At 43.0% G+C, this 24,185-nt stretch overlaps 1 protein-coding gene across 1 annotated transcript; it reads left to right on the top strand.

The window, feature by feature from the left end:
- Positions 1 to 16,578: 16,578 nt before the first annotated feature.
- Positions 16,579 to 23,288, top strand: crfb16 (cytokine receptor family member B16; the record flags this gene model as incomplete). Its single annotated transcript, XM_079568811.1, has 7 exons — positions 16,579 to 16,597; positions 18,692 to 18,818; positions 18,953 to 19,143; positions 20,301 to 20,425; positions 21,417 to 21,564; positions 22,387 to 22,538; positions 23,178 to 23,288. The coding sequence occupies 7 exons, from the start codon at positions 16,579 to 16,581 to the stop codon at positions 23,286 to 23,288; spliced, it is 873 nt and encodes a 290-aa protein (XP_079424937.1).
- Positions 23,289 to 24,185: the final 897 nt, after the last annotated feature.

Here is a 24,185-nt window from a genome sequence, read left to right as displayed (position 1 = left end):
GCACATTTCTTGCTTCAGATTACAGAGAGGTGAGTAGTTTGATGGCACTCAGACGTGGAAACATATCCTGATCTCGGAGCTTATACATCATCCTCATTCAGCTAATCTTCCACACAGTAACAGAGGTTTTAGACTGTTTTGTGTAGATGGTCGTTGCGTAAACGTGGTGATCGCAAACCTGCTGGTAATGTTGAAACGTTTGGAGATACAGGTTCTGCACATGCTGCAGCACCTCTCTCCACACTCTCCACTTCTTCTAAGTTTTGTATACGCTGAGGATGTTCAAAGTGAAGCTGTCCACCACAGGAGAGCTGCACAAACACCTTCAGAAAGTCCTCAAGGATGCAGTTCTGAAAACCCTCCAAGGGACGAGGTGTGATGAGACAGAATGATGACCTGAAGCTAAAACAATATCTGAGAATAATAATAATCTGTTACGTGCTGACACAACTTTCTTTTGCATAATTTCCCCCTATTCCCCTTGTCCCTCTTTTTGTGACACTTGTTGTTTTTTTGTTTGTTTATGTTTTGACCTGGTGAGACCCCTGTAAATGTTCAGGATTTTCCTTTATAAATCACTGGTTGTCTGGATAAGAAATTTTAGTTAAATGTATCATATAAGATACATAATACATATTATAATGTGTAAGAGACTTCACTGCAGCTGTTTTCATAAACAGCTGAGCTCATGGAGCTACAGGTTAGCGCAGCGGTTAGCGCTCTCGCTTCACAGCTAGAAGGTCCGGGTTCGATTCCCACCAGGGACGGGGCCTTTCTGTGTGGAGTTTGCATGTTCTCCCCGTGTCTGCGTAGGTTTCCTCCGGGTACTCCGGTTTCCCCTACCACTAAAAACATGCACAATAGGCCAGGATGAATGATGTGTGTGAGTGAATGGTGGTGGTCAGAGGGTCCGTTGGCGCAGACATGTGCAGGTGCGACAGAGCTTCTGACACTCTCCCCCAGGGGAAACTGAAGCTATAGACGTAGCTTTCCACCACCGAGTATGAAGTGAATGTACAACTGTCTCATGGCGCTTTGTGACTATATGTCTGTGAAAGGCGCTATATAAATAAAGATCTTCTTCTTCTTCTTCTTCTAAACAGCGTAAAAGTGAAATAACTCCTGCCCAGGAGCTGCATATCGGGGTTTACTTCCACAGTAAAGTGCTGGTTAGTCCTGTCGTGTTGTGATTCTGTGCTGATGTTGTGTCGTTGAGCCTGACGGAGATCCTCACAGCAGCAGAGAAGGACTCGCTCTGAGACCAGCCTTCAGACAGTGACCGGCTAAAATAGTAATATGGCAAATCTAGTGAGTTTAGTCAATGAAAAAACATTTCTTATAAAACGTTGAGTTTGTGGGACCATGGTATAAGTGGATTTAACAACTCAGAGCCGCACATTAAACGGTTATAATGAGTCAGAGATGGTTTTGCCACTATTCCTCTGATCTTAGTGATGTTTTTCAGATGGTAAAAATCTGCTGATGTTATTGCTTTGATGTGGCTGTTTAAGTTCAGGTCTGAGTCCATGATCACTCCTAGATTTCAAACCAGATTTTTTGGTTTCAGAGAGAGAGACTCAAGGTGACTGATAACACTTTGTCTTTGTGCCTGTGGGCCAAAAACAATGATCTCAGTTTTGTCTGAGTTTAGTTGGAGAAAGTTGTTTTGCCTCCACAAACTGATCTGTTGGATGCAGTGACAGAGGGAGTATCTACAGGCCCATGTTCACCAGCCGTTTTTGGCCACATTAACAAAACCAAGGAACAGAGATGAATTTCTACCTCAGACAATAGAATTCTGTTCTATATTTCTCTGTTTCCAAAAGAAATAAAGACTGACAAGGACCATTACAACACCTGAAAATGTCAATCCAAGCTCTCTGCTCGTAAACATCACTCACACAAAATGAGTCCTTCAGTGAGTGCAGGCCAGTTTACATCTACTTACTTAAACTGGCCTGATTTAGCCCCTGTGATTAGTTCCTGTGGGTTTTCCATCCCTGGTTTATACCGATCGTCCACAGACCGTGAAGACCTACAGAATCACATCAGTAAACCGGTCATTACGCTGAAAGAGTGAACCAAAACTTCCCAAAGCGTCTCAATCAGTGTATTGACAAAGGAGGCCAACATTTAAAAATACACTCTTTCGAAGAATAAAGACTTTTGAAACATATACAGTTTTTAAATTTCACTTTCAAGAAGCAAACAATTATTATTTCATCATACAAAGTCCACAAAGAATGGGCCACTTACAGTGCAGTGTTACAATACTAACATACTAAATAAACATATTAAAATGCATTTTCTCTTTCTCTCGTTTTTTACGGGCAATAGTATGAATAGCAGTGATTAAGGGAGATACAGTAACAAACCGGAGCCGCCTGGATGCCTGACACTGCTGCCACCAAGAGGACGACACAGGAACTGCACGTCGCACTGAGCGTCAGTCACATGTTGCCTGGCCTGCCAAACTACATGCTTTTTCAAAGATTTTCCAGAGACATGTAGTCTGGAAGTGAGCGTGATCTCAGTTAGTGGTACTTTTAGGTACATGCAGTGGTTTTAATTAATGCATAAAAAGGCCAGTAAGTCCATAGTACTTTAAGTAATAATTACAAGTATGGCACTGCGTTCCAAATTATTATGCAAATTGTATTTTTGTGTCAAAAAGGTAAAACTGTTTTTTTCTTTTTAATGAAACTCATGGATGGTATTGTGTCTCGGGCTCTTTGAATCACTGACATTAATCTCAGAGACCTGGGATGATTAGTTTTCAGGTTAAGCCCAGTTAAGGGAAAAACTACTGAAAAAGGACGTGCACTTTATTAAGCAGATCATCATTTTCAAGCAATATGGTAAAGAAAAAGGGACTTTCTGCTGATGAAAAGCGTGAAATAGTTGAATGCCTTGGTCTAGGTATGAAAACCTTCGATATTTCATGAAAGATTAGGCGTAATCATCGAACTGAGAAGAGATTTGTTTATGATTCAGACACACTCGGGTTTGTGCAGATAATGGCACAATGAGGATGGTTTCTGCCAGACAAACACATCAGATTAATAGAACAGATGCTACAAAGCAGCATACAGGTATTTGAAGCTGCTGGTGCCTCTGGTGCTGCAGTTGTGCATAAACCTTCTATCCGGGCCTCCCCTAAACTGTTCATTGAAGCTGATGAACAGAAACGGCTGCAGTGGCTCAGAAATACATGAAGACTCATTTTCAAACAGTCTTGTTCACTGATGAGGCCGTGTAGCCCTGGATGGTCAGATCAATGGAGTAGTGGATGGTTGGTGAATGGCCACAATGTCCCAACAAAGCTGTGACGTCAGTAAGGAGGGGGCGGAGTCATGTTTTGGGCCAGAGTCATGGTGAGAGAGCTGGTCGGCCCCTTTAGGATCACTGAAGGTGTGAAAATGACCTTTGAAAAATATGTGGAGTTTCTGACTGACCACTGTCTTCTATGCTACAAAAAGAAGAGCCGTGTTTTCCCGAACAAGATCATCTTCATCATGACAACGCACCATGTCCTGCTGTAAAGAAAACCTCTGCATCACTGGCTGCTATGGGCATAAAAGGAGAGAAACTCATGATGTGGACTCCCTCCTCCCCTGACCTCAGCCCTACTGAGAACCTTTGGAGCATCAACAAGAAAAACTTCTATGAGGGTGGGAGGCAGTTTTCATCCAAACAGCAGCTCTGGGAGGCTATTCTAACATCCTGCAAACAAATCCAAGCTGAAACTGTCCAAAAACTCACAATTTTAATGGATTTAAGAATTTTGAAGCTGCTCTCACACAAGGGCTCCTATGGTAAAATATAACAGGACCTGTTGAGATGTTTTTGATTGAAATAGCTTTTGATTTCAGTAAATATGACCTCCTAATGCTACAAATTCAAGCTTTAAAATGTATTGAAACGATGCGTTGCATAATAATTTGGAACAGTAGATTTTGAGGTTTTCCTTATTTATTTTTGAAAAAAATACTGTTTACACTGGGAGTTTTTTTCAACCACATTTAAATGATCCTCGACCAGTTAAAGACTTGAAAATTATGCTGACTCTCATTTGAGTTGACAGTTTAGAAAATCTTAGAAAAATGTCATTTGCATAATAATTTGGAACACAGTGTAATAGACAAACAGGCCAGTAAATCCATGGTACTTACAGTGGTAGTAATTATGTGGTACATCTATGGTATTTTTGTGGTAATTCAAGGACACTACAGCAGCAATTCCTAGGTAGTAAATGTGGTACTTCTAGATACATTCAGAGGTAATTTCTAGAAATGATGACTATTAAACAACATAAAACACTATAATGGAAACATTAGTATTAATATGGAAGAAGTAGCACAGAAATGACTGTAGCAATACAGAGCTAACCATCTCAAAACAAGTTTCAAGCACAAGGAAAACACTGTCATCAAAATAAAGAGACTAGTGTCATTAAAACATTTTTTTTTTTTTTTAAATAAAGTGTTTATATCAGTACCAGCTACCATAACCCACTTTTATGCAAATTCTACATATCACTGAGTCTTTAGGACTTACCACTAAAAGTACACAGTAACAACCACTTCAGGTATCTGGTAGTTTCAATTCTGAGTACACATTACCTGTAAATAATCTAGTAGTTACAGTGTTAATACATAGAAACTACCACTTTAAATATTTAGGAGTTACTTCTGAAGTTCACTATGAAGTACCACTGTAGTTAGCTAAACGTACCACCTGGTAATTACCTCTGTAAGTACCAGGGATGTACCACAGTAACTACCTAGGAGTTACTGGGCCGTATTCTAAAGTGTTACCCAACATCCTCTATCATGAGGAACGCTTCCAGCGTGTTTCTTGCTCTAGTTTTAGGGATTTTATATTTTCCAAATGATTTGAAACAAACGAAAGAGCAGAAGAAAGTTGATTTGTGGACAGTTTCCCCCACCTGAGCTGTACTCTCTGCAGTTCATCCAGGGTCATCATAGGCTTCTTGGTACCACCTGTGGTCAGTGCTGTCCTTGTTCGGTCAGTAAGTTTAGGAGGACGGCCGGGTCTTGGTAGGTTTGCAGTGATGTCAGACTATTTCCATTCCTGGATGGTTTATTTAACTGTACTTTGAGAGATGTTCAAAGCTTTGGAAATCTTTTTATATCCTAACCCAGCTTTAAGCTTCTCAGTAACTTTATCCTGGACCTGTCTGGTGTGTGCTTGGACTTCATGATGCTTCTGCTCCACCATAGTCTCTAACAGACCTGAGACCATCACAGAGCAGCTGTATTTGAACTGACATTAGATCACACACAGGTAGACTCTATTTAGTCATTGGGTCAACATGTGATCATTCACAAATCATCAGGAAACTTCTGAAGGCAATGGTTTCACTTAAAGGAAAGGGGGTAGATACTTATGCACATCACACTTTTCAGTTTTTTATTTATAAAAAAAAGTTCAAAACCATGTATACATTTTCATTTCACTTCATGATTGTGTGTCACTTAGTGTGTGTCTTTCACAAAAAATCTTAATTAAATATATTCATGTTTGTGGTCCATAGTGTGGCAAAATGTCGAAAAGTTAAAAGGGCGGATACTTTTTCAACCCACTTTCCAATACTTTCACATTGATTGTCATTATATTTATGTATAAATATGGCGTATATTTACAGAAATGAAGACTACGATTGTTGGAACGCCTGTTATAAACTCACTTACCATTAAGCAGGAATTCAAAAACTCTGTTAGCAAATAGAGCAGCAGATCACAGGCCGTCATGTGACGACATGTGTTTGTATGAACTGTATATTGTTGGTGTGGTTTCGAAAGTGTGTTTCACTTGTTTTCATTTTTGCTTAGGACACCAAAATGGTTTGCAGCGGCTCTTTTAACCATCAAATTATGCTTCTGTTAATTAATTCCCATGGCAAATTTCCAACAATGAAAGTTCCTGGAATTGAAACCCCACTTGTAATGTCAAGTATGTTATGGGAGGAACAAAAGTTATCTCCGGCTGCCTGAACAAAACGGACTGGGCCCTTTTATACACATCTGTAACACAGAGATCAGCCAGTGAGGCCAGATCAGGCCACTCCCCGCCGGACTGACGCTGACTACAAAAGGAGACAAACAAATGACTTTGAGAGGCTTGTCCGATGAAACAAAATAAACATGATCGCTGCAGTGAGTGAGTTGTGTTTGAAGGGCGCTGGTGGAACGCTAATTGCCGTGTTTGCGTCGGGAGCCAGTTCCGCCGGTTCCACCGCTCCCTCCCTCGCTCTGGCAGAATGTTCAACCTTCAAACCTGCCTGTCCACGTGCTCAAACCCATCTGACAGGACAACACGCAGCGCAGCCTGACTCCGGAGAGCTCGGATCGGTGCAATTTCGAGCCGAGATGGGGCCGAAGTGTCAGAGATGAGACCCCCGGAGATGGCCCTGGTCCTCCTCGCGCTGCTCCTCACTGACGGTGAGTGCTGCTCCTGAGAAGAGCTCGGCTAACGCTTAGTGAGAAAGAATGTAAGATTTGATTTTACTTCAAGGCACTAGAAGGAGTTTCAAAATGTCAGAATGGTGTATTTTCTACCCCCTGCTTGCTCCAGCACTGTCCTCATGTGTTGGATGAGCCCAGACCTAAAATCCTGCACTGTCACTGAAAAAGTTGGTCCTTGGAGCTGAAGTGACTCGCACCAGCGTGTGTGACGTCTGTAAACAGAGCAGACGTCAAACGGGAGGTAATTTTTGAACAATGAGGATGGATTCTGCGGAAACCAAGAAGGGACCGGCCTTGAGCACAGCCGAAACACAAGAAACCACTTTGGAGAGCAAGTTAATGATGTAAAGTGGAGTCAAACCGGCACGGGGCAAAGACTAGAGTCAATGTTGGAGCAGCTTTTCACCAAATCCAGCGCTAATAGATGTAAAAGCGATCAAGGTAGCATTGCCTTTAGCCTGCAGTACGTTTTCAGAGCAACTTGTGCTTCAGTGAATGTTGGCACAGTCAGTGGTTGTTTTTCTGGTTGCTTATTTTGCAGAGCCTGTATCATGTCCTGGTGATTACACCTGTTAAGCCTACGTTTAGTATTTAGATTTTGTCTACATGGAATTCAGAATAGTTTTTTATAGCGGTTGTTTGAGAAAAGGTTCACAAACTAGTGCAACATATAACAGAAAACACAGAATTTAGATAAAAATAAGCTTGAAAACTGTAAACTGTAAGGCTTTAGGAGGCATGCATAAAGAATATTAATATAAATAACATTAAAAAAAAAGAGTTAAATATGGTTGACGACAAGAATTTGACATAGAACTACTTGGACTTGTTCATGAATCTGGGAAAAACTGTTCAAGTGGCGGGATCTGTGGGTCTGGATGGACCGTAGCCTCCTGCCTGAGGGGAGAGGGGTGAATAGTCCGTGTCCAGGGTGAGAAGGGTCAGCTGTGATCCGACCCACACACCTCCGGGTCCTGGAGGTGAACAGGTCCTGGAGAGATGGAGCTCACAGCCAATCTATATAAAGCAACCGTTTATTTTATTTTATTATTTTTTTATTTGAAAAGGAGGGACAATACATATTAATGAACATGTTTACAATGATCACATGCTGAGCTGGACTTCACACATTTGTGGTTTACTGCAGACGTTTTATCAACAATGAACTGTAAGCGATTGTAACAAGCTAACCGGGCTAACCTAGCCTGGCCACTTGCTACCGGCACAAATGTCCAGCGTATGGGCTGGACATAGGCATAAATACTGAGATCCTGCGCAGACCATGAGGGTATAGTTAAAACTCGACATGGCAGTTTTAACTGCCACGGTTGTTTGGAGTTACCCTCCAAACAACCGTGGTTTTCAGGGACGATCTCCTTCCAAGAGTGTCTTGACGCTCGGTGACATTGTGACAAGCGTCTGACTTCAATAAGCACAAGCGTCCTATATGCCTGAGAAGCGTGCGGTCTGAACGCAACATAATGCACATTATTATTTTTTATTTATTTTATTTATGTTTGCATACATATCATAAAGGACATTACAAAGCAAACCTTAAGTAAGTGAAACCAGACAGACTGAAAATACAGTAATGAATGAAATATGAAGAAAAGTGTTTCTTGCGATGAGTGAGATGGTGGAGTTGTTTACGTTTTGACAGCAATGGTCATGTAAATCATTATTATTATTATTATTATCATCATTATTATCATCGTTGCTATTACTATTATCACAGTCATTATCACTATCACTATCATTATTATTTTTAGCATTATACACTTGGTTATAATTTCAATGATCATTACTACAGCCTAGTAATGATCATTATTATCATTATACATACACGGGCGGCACGGTAGCGCAGTGGTTAGTGCTCTCGCTTCACAGCTAGACGGTCCAGGGTTCAATTCCCACCTGGGCGGGGCCTTTCTGTGGAGTTTGCATGTTCTCCCCGTGTCTGCGTAGGTTTCCTCCGGGTCCGGTTTCCCCTACCACTAAAAACATGTACAACAGGCCAGGATGAATGATGTGTGTGAGTGAATGTATGGTGGTGTCAGAGGGAGTGTTGGTGCAGACGTGTGCCGTCGCCCCCAGAGGAAACTGAAGCTACAAACGTAGTTACCACCACTGAGTGTGGAGTGAATGTACAACTGTCTCATGTAAAGCCCTTTGTGTCTGTGAAACGCACTTTATAAATCTACATATTATGGACACACATACCTATACACATTCATACATACCCATGCATATCCATGCAGTATGTACTCATGTAAGCAGTATTATAATCTGTAAGATTTTATATTTTTAATAATATTATTATTATTATCATTATTATTATGTATTTATTTATTTACACTTCAATGGGCCATTGGGCACTAACATTAATCCCTCTTGATTAACATGTAATGTATGCCTGATCGGGTGTGAGGCATTAAAAAGTGGCTTACTACCAGCTCGCTTAGTGATGTGTTATATCAATGTGAGAGTTTTGTGGTGGATTCAAAACTGAGGGATTATTTTATTTTATTTATATGTTTATTTGATAGGGACAGAACAAGAAGCATTGTTACAATAACCGATGCCATGCTCATAGGCCGTATAGCTAAAAGGCTAAAATATGGGTTGAGTTTATGCCATATTAGGTTCACTTTTGATATAATAATGAACATTATTATTGCTATTATTATATACATGTATATGTATCACTGTTACTTTTCTTACCTCAGTTGAAGTCATGTCTGCAAATGCAGTTGTTTCAGTTAATGTGTGTGTGTTTACTAGCATGTGCACGTCATGCACGAGCTTAAAGGAACAGGCCAGGTTTTTCCATACTGTGATATGTTCTTACCTGAGCTTAGACGAGTTGATGTGTACCTGTCTGCTCTTTGTGCCCGTGGAAGAGCTTGTTCGCTTCTAACTTCACCCCGTTTGGAGCTATAGGAATATACTGGGAGAGGCCAAAATGACAACTTCCATCTGTGATGAAGCCTCATCAGCCCTGTCCCTTTAAGAAGGGACTAGAGCTGATGAGGCTTCATCACTTTTTCTCAGATGAAGCCTCATCTAAGAAAAAGTGGTGATGCTTTATATTAAGGTGTACATTAAGTATAAATAAGGTATTAATAAGCATTAGTAATTAATAGGCCATTAATGAAATGCTTGTAAAGAATTAAAAAGCTGCTCATTATACTTTTATTTGTCATCATATAATTAGGCCATGAATAAAATTAATAGGCTGATCATTATATTGTTACTAACTTGGCAAAGCAAATCAATATCTGCAGCATTAAAATGACCACATGATACAACCTATACAACAAAATGTTGTGCCATCCAATTTGTTATATCTTGCAGACAGTTTAGCAAGACTTGAAGCGAGACAGACATGAATTTAATCTGTGAAACAATGAAAAGAAAGCTTGTGTTATTTTCAAAAATCAAGCCTACTGGCGACATAAACAAAGAAAAGAGGAGGGGTCCCAGGATTGAGCCCTGTGGTACCCCACTAGAATTGCATAACGCTTCATAGTCAACACTGATTTGTTTTTTTTGGCACAATAAATAAATATATATGTGCCTACAGTATACGTACATGCATACATATAAACTTACACCATAAGGACATAGAGTATATACACTAGGGCTGCACGATATTGAAGTGACATGCGATATGTGATACGGCTGTGCAATATGGCGATAACAATATTATTGCGATATTTCACCAAACACGATATTGTGTCAAAAGAAGACTTAAAAAACACCCCATCAGGACTAGGGATGTCACGGTAACCGGTGTAGCGGTAAACCCCGGTAAAAATTTTGACGGTGAAAATGACCGTCTTGTTTTGTGTTTTTAATATTATCTCGGTGAATAACTGCACCCGCGGTGTCGGCACGGTGAGCCTCACCAGCCACCGTCTCATCTGCTGCAGTTTCCTCGCATGCGCACTCTGTTGTTTGCCCAAACAAAACTTTCTCGAAGCTGGAATCATGTCCGACACGACAGCGCAGGATCTGTCAGCCTCAGAGTTCAGTTTGCGGAGCGTGCAGGAAAAAGTGTCTCCAAATGCAGCAATACTTCGAACCTCTGACTCTCCTGTGTGACCGTCTCCCACAGCTCTATAGCAGTAAGCTAACGTTAGCGTTTTAGCAGAAATGCTGATGTGGGACTTTGGGTTGAAGGAGAATGTAACGAGTCGCCCCATAGTGCGGCTGCAGCGCCACCGCCAGTACATAAGTCGTGTCGCGGATACCTCCGCACGATGGCACAATGCGTTACGGGGCTCCCGGTGGCAGATTGCAATAGATTCACTCTCGCGGCAGTATTATGAATTTAATAATGATGGCATTTTCCCAAATCTGCAAAGCGAAAGCTCACTGGAAGGACAACAACAATTTTCCTGATATAGACGTTTATCTTCGTTTCTGACGCTATAAATAGTCCATGTAATACCCTCGAAACGATCAACAATACATCCTTATAGTTCCTTTACTTTGATGTGAAAAGGCTTTGTCTGTGTTTTTTATGTAACAAGCACTGTTAAACCTTTTTGAAACGATTTCAGTTTGTGTAGGACTATCAATGCTTTCTGAACATATTAACACACATTTTTAAAAAATACCGCGATAATACCGAAAACCGTGATAATTTTGTCCACAATAACCGTGAGGTAAAATTTTCATACCGTGACAGCCCTAATCAGGACCAAAGGGTAGAATTTAACAAAGCTGTAAATTTTAAACTAAAACTGAACTTTTACACATGACAAAATGGGTGGATCTCAGTCAGATGAAGGCTATGGTGATGTTGCGATATATTGTGGCTTCTCGCAATACGGATATTGCATCAGCTAATATCGCGATACGATAGTTTTCACGATATATTGTGCAGCCCTAATATACACATCCCTTACACATGCATATATACATACAATACACATACATACATACATACATACATACTGTACATCGGGGCGGATCTAGAAAAAAAGTCACAGGGTGGCAAGCAGGGTCAGGGAACATTTCTGAGGTGGTGACACATTTTACAATGTGGACTATTTATAGAGGGGTACGCTTCTTTTTGCTTGATCTCATGGCAATTTTCCATTTAGATGCAGACTGAGCCTCCCAAAAATAAAAATATGAAAAAAATCATCATCTTGGTAGCCACAGGAGTTGACACCTGGCTCCTTGCTCAGCTGTTAAGTTGTTATAATTCTTTGTCCTGTGAAAAAAGTACTAACTGAGAGTGAGCCTCTGTAAGCATTTACAGTAGCTTGTAGTACAGATGTGAGACATCACATGACATCAATGGGGTGGTTACATCTACATTCCAGTCTGAAACCTACCAGAAACCCTCAAAAACCTGAAATAAAATTGATCTTGAAGCATCATAGAAGCAACCGGGATGGGAAGCAAAGGCGCCAAGTTAACCACCCATACAGCCACTGGATCACTGACAGGCCAAATACTCACTAGTATTACAGGGACTAGATGCAAGTTGGTCATTTTATTCTCACTACTGCCACCTCAGGTCTTACGCACAACTGCAGGTTCTATATTAAGCTTGTGCATGACAGCACTTCGGACCCCAATTAACACCTCTTTGAGGCCCTCACAGAACAGCTGTGATTATACTGAGAGTCGATCACACACAGGTGCCTCTGTTTAATGGTTAGGACAAGGTGTGAACATTCTGCAGTCATTAGGTTTCTAAACAATGAACAAAAAGCATAATATGCACATGAAAAAGTATTATTGCTGCTCTCTGTCTTGAAATGTCAAAGGTTACCTCATTTCGTACCTCGGGTTTTGGAAGTATATTTCCCAGTTTTCTTGTGGAAAACACCAGATGTGGTGACGCTCACGTGCATTTTGTTGCATTTGCCTGACGATATGAGAACAGCCTTAGAGGTGGTGAAATGTGAAATGATCGAAGATGCAGCAGGTCCAGTTCTTTTGCCCTCCTCTTTCCCGTTTACTCACACACTCATTCAGTCTGCCCGAACTGGATATCCTATTGTACATATTTTTACTGCTAGTAAACAAACGCAGACAGATGTTAGCTCCACAGCCTCTTTGCTGTGGGTCGAGAGCGCTAGTGGTTTAGAAAGTGCCAAAGCACCTTAAAAGCAAAGAAAAAGCATAGGAACTTTCTTTTAAGTAACACCATGTGACAATAAAACATGGGGTGGTATTTTCCTGTTAGTGTGAATGTGGGTGTGTCTGGAAGTATATGCGTAAGTATGTGTACGTAATCGAAAGTGTACTTTCTATAGTTCAATATCATTGTTGCTGTTGCCGCAGGTAGTATGGCGTCATTAACCACTCCTTTTATTTAAAAGTATTTTCCAATTTTTATTTGTTATTTATATCATAAATATTAGCATCAATGCCAATATGAGCATTTGTGTGCGCTTGTTTTAGGTGCACTAATCTGTGCATTAAAAAGAAGAACGATGCTTTGGTGATCCTCTTTCAGCTCGTGTTGATAGAGATAGAAGTATTTGAGTGTCCTGGTCTGTACATTAAAGGCCTCTGCATACTCCACAAGACGCGAGAACTTTGTTCTTGTTCTTGAGGCAAAAAGAACGAGAACAAAGTTCGTCTGAGCTCTGACATTTCATTCTCCACAAGACGTGTTTCTGCCGAACTGCCACGCCCCCTTTCTCCGCAGCCAAAACAAACAAGGAATGACCGAAATAAAACGAGCCATTTGACTTCAAACTATTATAAAATGTATCAGTCACGATATTGAAAACATGTTGAAGATTGACTTCATGTTTAGCCACATCTCGCGCTGGTTTATTATGTTAGAAAACGTTCACGTTAAAAGCTTACCTCCGTGTCACTCAGTAAAACCATGTTGTTTCATTTCATTTCATTTTATTTATTTCATTCAAAAGTAATGTTGTGCAATCACAATAAATAAAACCGCCAAGCCAACACGGTCTGAATGAAACGGAGCAGAGGAGAAGAACAAGTCTTATAATATCTAATAGTTTCACGTCTGTGTAGCTCAGTACAGGTTTTGTCCATCCAAGAACCTTCACTGAACATGTTGGTGATGTTTCCCGGTGTTTGATGAAAGGGTCTAAGATGTACAAGCCTGGTCTCCCTCCGTCCACGAACCTGAACCACTTTTTTATTTTCTTTATCACTCACCTCTTTTACGCAGGTAACACCAGGCTCTTCTGTTTCCTCTTCGTCCTCGCCCAAAACGTCCGCGTGTTTCTCCCCAGGACTTCTTTACATGTGCGTGTCCTTGTAATCCTTCAACGAAGTATTTTACTGCCGCGAGCGGTGCCGCAAAACTATCCATGTTGTCTCCGTTTTCCGCACCGGTGTCAGGCATAGAAATATATACAGGTGTCAGGACGTAAACATTGGATTCTCGCTTCCCGCTTCCGCTAAAATAACCCCGCCCACTAAAAATCCAGCCAATCACAGCCAGAGTTCTCGCAGCCCTGCCGAACAAAGTTCTGCTGAGCTGATGCGTCAGCCAGACCTGCCGAACAGGAGCTGCGAGAAGAAAATGACGTCATTTTGTTCTCGCAGCTCTGGGTGCGAGAACAAAGTTCTCGCGTCTTGTGGAGTATGAATAGGCCTTAAAAGCAGCATGGTGATCTGCTGCCAGAGGGAGCGCGCCTCGAGCCTCAGCTCGCCTCAGCGCGCCTCAGCGCGCCTCCTGCTTCACCGTCACTTTGAATTTATTGAAATGAAGTGCATTGACCGTAATGGGCTGTGGCAACAGCAACAACGATGCATTTCTTAGTATCTTTTATTCTACATTTGTGTTAACAGGGGGTGAGTGATCAGGTGGGCATAGATGAGCGTGTGTGTGAGTGTGAGGTGTGTGTGTATGTATTGTTGTATAGTATTGTTGAGTGGGTATGTGGTTGTTTCTGGAGATATTGGAATGTACATAGTATTCTGTTTTTTGTTTTGTTTGTATTTTTATGGACTGTTAATGTTAAGCATTGAAGCTTCAATGCATACAACAATACACTGAGTAAGTGCACACTGCTGTATAAAAAAAAAGAAAAAAACTCTTCCTCACCCTCCGCGGGCGGTCTCTCTTTTTCCTCCTGCTCGGGTCCTCTACCAGAGGCCTGGGAGCTTGAGGGTTCTGCGCAGTATCTTTGCTGTTCCTAGAACTGCACTTTTCTGGACCGAGATGTCTGATGTATTTCCTGGGATCTGCTGGAGCCGCTCCTTCAGTTTGGGGGTCACTGCCCCGAGTGCCCCAACGACCACGGGCACCACTGATGCCTTCACCCTCCAGGTTTTCTCCAGCTCTTCTCTGAGCCCCTGGTATTTCTCTAGTTTCTCGTGTTCTTTTTTCCTGATGTTGAAGTCTTGGTATTGCTATGTCGACCACAACGGCTTTCCTCTGCTCTTTGTCCACCACCACAATGTCCGGTTGGTTCATTACCATTCTGTCCGTCTGTATCTGGAAGTCCCACAGGATCTTGGCTCGGTCATTCTCCACCACCTTTGGAGGTGTTTCCCACTTTGACCTTGGGGTTTCCAGCCCATATTCTGCACAGATGTTCCTGTACACTATACCAGCCACTTGGTTATGGCGCTCCATGTAAGCTTTCCCTGCAGCATCTTACACCCTGCAGTTATGTTCTTACACCCTGCAGCATCTTACACCCTGCAGTTATGTTCTTACACCTGCAGCATCTTACACCCTGCAGTTATGTGCTGGATTGTCTCATTGGCCTCTTTGCACAGTCTACACCTGGGGTCTTGTCTGGTGTGATAGATCTGGGCCTCTATTGCTCTGGTGCTCAAGGCTCCTGTGCAGCCATGAGGAGCCTCTGTGCTGTCCTTTAGTCCGGCTCTGTCTAGCCATTGGTAGGATTTCTGTATATCCGCCACTTCAGTTATGTGTCGGTGGTACATGCCGTGTAGGGGCTTGTCCTCCCATGACGGGACCTCCAGCACCTCATCTTCTGTTCCCCATTGTCTGAGACATTCACTGAGCACGTCATCTGTCGGAGCCTTGTCCTTGATGTACTTATGGATCTTGGATGTTTTATCCTGGATAGTGGCTCTCACTCATGCTCACTAGTCATCGGCCTCCTTCCTTACGGCGAGCGTACAGTCTCAGGGTGTTGGATTTGGGGTGGAACCCTCCGTGCATGGTTAGGAGCTTTCGCGTCTTAACATCTGTGGTCTGTATATATATATATATATATATATATATATATATATATATATATATAATTATATATAATTATTATTATTATTATATATTATTATATATTATTTGGACCTTTGATAGCAGGTCATCTGCTTATTGGATTAGCATTGCCCCGGTCAGCAGAGATCCCGTTGCTGTCGGTTGAAATGAAAGAGTATTTTGGAGCCGTGATGACTGAGTGATGGATTTACATCAGAAAGTAACGCAGAGTGATGAACTGTTGCACGGGTGCACTTTATGCGTACACTACGGTACACACTGCAGTACACATGACAGCACACACTACGGTACACACTACAGAGCACATTACAGTGCACACTGCAGTACACATGACAGCACACACTACGGTACACACTACAGTACACATGACAGCACACACTACAGTACACATGACAGCATACACTATGGTACACACTACAGAGCACACTATGGCACACACTATGGTACACACTACAGAGCATACTATGGCACACACTATGGTACACACTACAGAGCATACTATGGCACACACTATGGTACACACTACAGAGCACACTATGGCACACACTATGGTACACACTACAGAGCACACTATGGCACACACTATGGTACACACTACAGAGCATACTATGGCACACACTATGGTACACACTACAGAGCACACTATGGCACACACTATGGTACACACTACAGAGCACACTATGGCACACACTATGGTACACACTACAGAGCACACTATGGCACACACTATGGTACACACTACAGAGCACACTATGGCACACACTATGGTACACACTACAGAGCACACTATGGCACACACTATGGTACACACTACAGAGCACATTACAGTACACACTGCAGTACACATGACAGCACACACTACGTACGGCGCACACTGCGATGCACAACTTCGTGCTGGGTACCATACTCTTAACCACAGGGTGTTTCTGCTGTAGAAATAAAACGTTTGATGGGCCCTGGAGCATTGTGGAGGCTCGTAGCCGGTTGTTGGTCTTCCAGCCTTTTTCGGAGCACGCTTTGTAGGAGAACACTGAGGAACCCTAACACTAACACTAACACTAACACTAACACTAACACTAACTAACCCTAACACTAACACTAACACTAACACTAACTAACACTAACACTAACACTAACCCATCATGGATTTTTAATGAACGTACATGGATGTAAATGTAATTAATCTAAATGAGCACATGTGATCTATCAATATTTTGTCTATGTCTCACACCACAGCACAACACACACCACAACACAACACACACCACAGCACAACAAACACCACAACACAACACACACCACAGCACAACAAACACCACTGCACAACACACACCACAACACAACACACACCACACCACAGCACAACACACACCACAACACAACACACACCACAGCACAACACACACCACAACACAACACACACCACAGCACAACACACACCACAACACAACACACACCACAGCACAACACACACCACAACACAACACACACCACTGCACAACACACACCACAGCGCAGAGTGCTTGCACAAAAGCTCAAGATTTACAGAAATCCTCTTGAATTTTAGGAGCACACAAATGCCCACTGTTCATAACCATTTAGTTGATGATTGTTTATTGGATGACATCGTTGGCTCTTGACTTTCAGTTTAAGGGAGTAGCTCTTGTCAAACTTGTCTGACGGCTCCGCTCTCACAGAGTTGAGTGCAATGACATTCATATCAAATGTCATTATTTGTCATTGCTTACACTCACTGTTAATTACACCCGAGGAGTCATGGACCTCCCAGTGTCTCCATTCAGTCCCACGCAGCTCTTACGCTCCTGCAGAGGCCTGATGAGTCAAAATATGTGGCCGCAGGTAGTATGGCGTCATTAACCACTCCTTTTATTTAGAAGTATTTTACAATTTTTGATTGTTATTACTATTATAAATATTAGCATTAATGCCAGTATCAGAGTTATTTTGTGTACACTCGCTTTAGGCGTCCTGATCTGTGCATTAAAAAGCAGCGGTGTATAAGCGTGGATACGCTTTATGTTTAAAGTGGGTGGGGGCAGCAGGGAAGAAGGACACCTTTTTTAAGCGTTTCAAACATTTTAATATTTTTCATGTAATGGAATAGTTTGAATTCTTTGAGTGTCGCGGGGTGAACTCTGTGCCACCAGGAATGGAAACTGAAATGCTGATCTGAATGGCATTGGTGAAAAAAGTGAGATTTGATGGAATCAAAATAAAGTCGGTGTTCAGACTCAGTATTTCAGACAATTTAGTGGGGAAAAAGTGCAGACAATGAACTAATATCCATAAGTACACTTCTTTTTTCATCTTGTCACTACATAATAGTCCACAGTTTCAACAATACCAAGATGGCCGACTTCCAGTAGGGTTTAGGGCGGGGCCATAATATAATATTTTACATGTCCTGACATGGTCTATGTCCCTTGCCAGTGTCAACTTTGCATGGTGACATTTCTTCCGACCGGGCTGCCATTGACTCCATGTAAACTGCCTGTTTGTAGGGGGCGCCAAAGAGCCATCTTTTTTTACTTTGTCTCGCGGACCCCACCCAAAATTAGAGCTCACAGAGTACTCATTTCTTATCCATGTTACTTGCTTATCGGTGCACGTTCGCTATGTGGATTCTTGCATTTTCGGGCTCTGGTATCGATTTGATAATGATAATGGCGTACACTTGTATTGCACTTTACAAGCCTGTGTTACCAAGTTTCACAAAGCGCTACATTAATGTCAATTTGGGAAGTACTGGCTCAATGCGTGATGTGGCTACACTAGTTCCGCTAGCCTAAAGTCGTGAGGGCGAGTACATCTTGCCCAAACTCATTTCCTAAGTTTATATTTGGTAAATGTTCCTTGGTGGACTGTGTAGATGATACTGCTGTGTGTTTAATACTCACCAACTAACAGGAAACTATATTCATTATACTTGTCTGCCAAAATATGACCCTCTCCCCCTCTGTCCCCCTCCCAGGTGTGCGTGCTCTCTCTGCTCCTTCTGGCCTCTCCATCAGCTCCATCAACATGAGGCACACTCTGAGCTGGCTCCCCCTACAGGAGCAGTGTGACACTACAGTGCTATACTCAGTGCAGTACCAGGGGTAAGGAAACCCGGACTAAACCGGGACTAACCCAAGTCTAACTCAGACCTAAACCAGGACTAAACCTGTGCTAACCCAGGACTAGCCCAGGACTAGCCCAGGACTAGCCCAGGACTAACGCTGTGGTGTTTCAGGGACTTCGAGCGCCTGGTGCTGAACGGCTCCTGGTTATCCGCGGTTGGCTGTCAGCGGATGTCGCTCTGCCGGTGTGAGCTCAGCACGGAGCTCGGCTCGGACTCGGACTACAACCTGAGGGTCAGAGGTCACTGTGGGCATGTCCTGTCACCGTGGCAACAGCTGGCTCCTCCCTTCAACCGCATACACAGTAAGCACGACAACAGTCAACGTCTCACTACAAGCAGAGTATGATTCTTCCAATAAACGTGAAAGTTACTCAGTCAAATCGTTATCCATGCGGAAGTGCTGACATGTTTAAGTACAAGAACAAATCAGTTTGAATAGTGTGGTGGATAACACAATTTACTGGTAGAAAATAAATAACCTTGTTTATTGTTGTGAGTCAAAAGGTTTTAAATGGGACAAAATTTGGTTTGCAAAGTGGCGGAAAATTCCCCCACATTCCAGACATTTTCTGGAAACTTTCTATGTGAACTTTGCGCTGAAAGTTTAAAACTGTCAAAATGCTTCAATAAATATCATTCGTTACACATTAATTATGTCCAGTATCCAGTTTTTGAACCATAAAACATGCATTTGAGTGATGTCCTCAACAATTTCAATCAAAAAGAGCAATCACATTACATGCTCAGTTATTTAGTCTTTAACAATATCTACCGTTTCTATCAAGCGACTTCTATTATAATTTGATCTTCCGTCACATTGTAGCTTTTGTGTGTTTCTTGAACACCATGCAGGAGAGTTCCTGACACGTGCGGTGATGGGGCTGCTCTTGTTATTGTCATGACTTTGTCTCCTGCAGGTTAGACTACAATAACAGCCTGCTCACTGGCCTTTCCAAACGAGCTGTCAGAACTGCAGAACATCCAAAATGCTGCCACTTGAGACCTGACCAGAATCAGGAAACACAACCATATTAGTCCAGTGCTCCGGTCTCTGCACTGGCTTCAGTCACTCAGAGAATAGAATTGAAAACACTCTGCTTGTGTACAAGTCTCTTCATGCACCAAAGTATAGCTAACACTTAAAGCCATATGAATCACCTTGAGAACCTCAGGGAGGGGCCTCCTGGTGGTTCCCAGAGTCACGACTAAACACGGTGAGGCTGCGTTTCAGCTTCATGCAGGGAGGAGGGAGGACGTGAGACAGGCCTCAGCCCTGACTATGTTTAAGTCCAGGCTTATTTACTGCTGCCTATGGCAACTGAACGTCTTTTAATGAATATTGGTGATTTGTTGTGATTGTAGTTTTGTGTTGTTGTGAGGCACATTGAGTTACCTCTGACTTGAAATGTGTGGAATAAATACACTTGCCTTGACTTATTATAAATGTAATGTGTTGCAGCGCTGTTGCTGGAGCCCATCCTGAAGCTGGACGTCCTGGGGGACAGTCTGTTGGTGTCCATCATAGACATCCCTCCGATCTGCTCCGTGAGATTGTCTCTGTGGAGGACAGGACATGAGGACCAGGTCTGTCCAACTGCATCTTCACTACAGTATTAGAATGTCTTATAGAAAGTAACAGAGCAGTCAGAGCGGTTCACCGAGTGAGCGCCGCTGACTGGCGTCTCGGTCGTGTTTTAAAGGCTACACAGGCTGCTGGGGTATACGAGTATTGTCCCTCTGTGACCTGGGCTGTTTCATGTAAACCTCAGCAACTGACGACTCTTAAGATGTTTAGCCTTGGCCTGAAGTCATAGTCATTTTATCTAGGTACAGCCTCCTTTGTGTTTGATACTATGGAGCTGCTAGCTTTTGTAGCTCATGCTAATCGGTCTGAAACATGTACCATTGGATTGACCTTGATCTAAACTTCTAGTAGACGCTTTAAAGGAGAAAAGTATCTCAGGTTTGGACAGATTGGCCCGTGCATTGATATAATATAATACAGATGAGTGGGTCCCGTTCAGCCCCATTCTCAGTAATGGTCCCGGATCCTCTTGAAACGGGCAGAGCTGCCTGTTCCTTAAGGACAAAAAGGCGAGAGAGCATCCATAGAGGCTCTGGTCAGTCAATACACTGAAAATGCTTCAAATGTTCGAGCTGATGAACAAGAACCAGCGTGCTTAAAAATATTCCACCGACCCCACCACTGTCACATGGGTCATAGCGACTTCTAGAAAAAATAAAACTCTTCGGAGCCAGGCTTTTAAGTTGTTCTTGGAAGGTCTGAAGTCCCATTAGAATCCTGTCTTTTGGAGTGGCCCCTGGCCACCAGGGGGTGGTATTACAGCAATGTCAGCTCCTCACCCGGAGGACCATAGTGGGCCCGTGTTAATGGTTCGTGGTGGTTTGGTCTGGGTTTGCATGCTCTTGAGGATATTTGCACGGATCATTTCAGACATTTGGATGATTCGAGTGAACTCGCTCATTAGTTTCCCCTTCATAATAATAATGGCTTTACAAGCCTGTGTTACCAATGCCTTTGTCATTGATGTTTCCTAACCATGCTCTTGCCCAGGTCCTGGAGCGGGAGGTGCGCGCAGAGCAGGTCCTGTTCGACAGCGTCCTCCTGCTGGAGGGAGAGGAGTACTGCGTCCGAGCCCACAGTGAGCTGCCATCAGGAGCTCGGAGCAGCCCCACAGCGCCACAGTGTGTCTCTATCCCAGGTCTGCACACTCATTTACTGACCCGTGTGGGAGTCCTCTCAAAGCTACAGTGTCTGTGTGTGTTGGTCTGAGCAGGCAGCAGTGGGAAGGATTATTCCAAATATATATATACATACACAACAGTGAAACACAAAACAATGGTGCTCTGTTAGCGTCACCAAAGTATAGTTTGGGGAGGGTTTATGGACTTCAAAAATAGGTGGTGATGAGCTACTATTATAGCCATAGCTCCCTGGGGCAGACTGACAGAAGCGAGGCTGCCAATCTGTTGTCCATCACATCCTCTCCGTGACTGACACTACAGTCCTGAGAGTCTCTGAGTGTCCCTCTGCCTAATGTTTACCTCCAGCACACCATAGACGAGAGCACTAGCCACTCCTGCCTGCAGAACAGTTGGGTCACTTTGTTGTTCACTGACCAGTCCAGCTCATCCACCTGCAGCCCAAGGTCACCACCTCGATCTCCTTGCCATTCATGGCCACAGGCTGATGGTCCTTTGTCTTGTTAAAAAAAAAAAAAATCTTTTGATTGTTTCTAAGAACACAATTTCCTCCCGTGACAACACTGAGAAGAGAGAAACATTGTTATTATACTTATTTTGAAATGTTCGCTTTGTGCTCGGCTTGGCAGGCCCGGGAGCACTGATGAGGCTTGTTGCCACACCAGTTTTCTCCTTTTTTGGAACATGCTCTGTAGGAGGAAACTGAGCTGCATCAGGGCTTCCCTCTGGTCTGATGAATGTGAACGGGGAGGAGTGAGCGATGTTAGATCCTGCGTCTGGTCCATCCTGCACGTGTGAGTCATTCTGGTTCTGTGTTCCAGGTCCTGAAGGTTCGTGGCAGAAGCCGCTCACGGTGGCGTCCACGGTCCTGCTCACTGTAGGACTTCTGTGTACTCTCCTCTGGTTCATCATCCACTCCCAGCCACAGACCTGCCTCACGTTCTTCCACAAGGAGGCGCTGCCACACTGGCTGGTCAGTCTTATCTTCATTATCCTTAATATAGAATGGATCTGTCCAGACTATGGGGCCTCTTTGTATCACTGAAGCTAAGTCCTCCTCCCAGCTCCTTTCCCCTTGTCACATGATAAGGTCAACCGTTGGGTCTCTGTGCAGTTTTATATGAAAACACAAAATGACCAAAAAAGTGGCAATGCATTCTTTTCCCCTCATATTATAACAAACTAAAACTCGTTTCCCATCCATTTCTCATCTGCCAAGAGTTCCATGAGCTGTCGCTGTGGACGTCGTCACAAAACAGCTGGAATATCTGCACGTTTATTTGTGCTACAGGAAGAGTGGAGCTGCTCTGAGCAGAGCAGGTGGATCTGTTATTGTCACAGCAGTGACAGCACACAGGACATCGGGGTTTGGGGAATAATAACTTTATGTTTCTTTCAATGGAAAGTCCATTACAGCATGGACGATAGTTGGTCCATTCATTCCGAAATGACCTCTGGGTCATGACCCGGCCCCAGATAAAGCAGAAGATGGACGCATAACAATACAGTCCATCTCAGATTAGTGTGACTGTAACACAGTTTTGTTCATGTGCACACGTCCACATATGGAACTGATCTTTAACAAATGACCGTCCTCTTTATATGTGTGCAGGTGGAGTGGGACGCTCAGCCTGTCCCGCCTCAGGAGCAGCCCTCTGAGCAGGTGGACATATTGCGAGTGGTTCCGGAAACGTCCCTCCCCTCCGCAGTGGCTCTGCTTTAGGACACATTCACTGACATTTGTGAGACAGAAAACAAACAGGTCAGAAGAGGTCAGAGGTCAGGAGAGGTCAGGAGTCAGAGTGCCTGTCCTCCTGTCACCACATTCTGAAGTGGAACAAACTTCATCCTGACAGACAAGTCTTTCCAGTTCAAATGCCTTAAGGGAGTTTCGTTAATTGCCTGCTCCTGACAGCTCCTTGCCCTGGGGCAGTCTGTCAGAGACTTGGCTGACATTCCGCACCTGCAGCCTCTGACAACCACAAATGAGTCAGACATGCAGGGATGTTGCCCGAGGGACAGAGGGCAGATTGGTCTGAACAGTATGACGTTTACACAGTACAGGAGTGTCATGTATATGTGTATTCACATATATTCACAGTGTTTATATATATTTGTGGACAGTCACACACTGGGTTCAGGAGCTCATCTTCATGTCACACACATGGTACGGCTCAGTGTCCTGGTAAGACAATGGAGACAGAGACACTGAACTATTGTTTTTGTCATTTGATGTTTTCCTTCACTTTTATGTCTAAAAATGTTAACGAAATCTGAACAATGGATTGAGCCAGGTTTAAAATGATGGTTTGATTTTGTGACATATTCGTTCCAAAGACTTTATCGGCTTCAAATATATAGTTCAGTCTGAGGCTGGGAAGTTTGGAGTCTGCAGGAGCTGCTGACGTGGAGATAAAGTCGCACTAAAGTGATAAAAGTGTCATACCATGTGCTGTTGTATGTTCCATACAAAATGTTGTTGCTGTTCTTTTTTTGAACGACAATACAATAAAATGTTGATTGATTGATTGATTGAATTATAAAAATGCATTTTAAGAAAATCAAATTTAAAATTACAAATTCCCAAATAAATCTGTGAGAAACATTGAATCAGTGACTG

Source organism: Gobius niger (assembly GCF_951799975.1).
Source record: "Gobius niger genome assembly, chromosome: 13".
Taxonomy (NCBI): Eukaryota; Metazoa; Chordata; class Actinopteri; order Gobiiformes; family Gobiidae; genus Gobius; species Gobius niger.
Note: the sequence above shows the minus strand (reverse complement) of the source record. Positions and strands in the feature narration are given on the sequence as shown.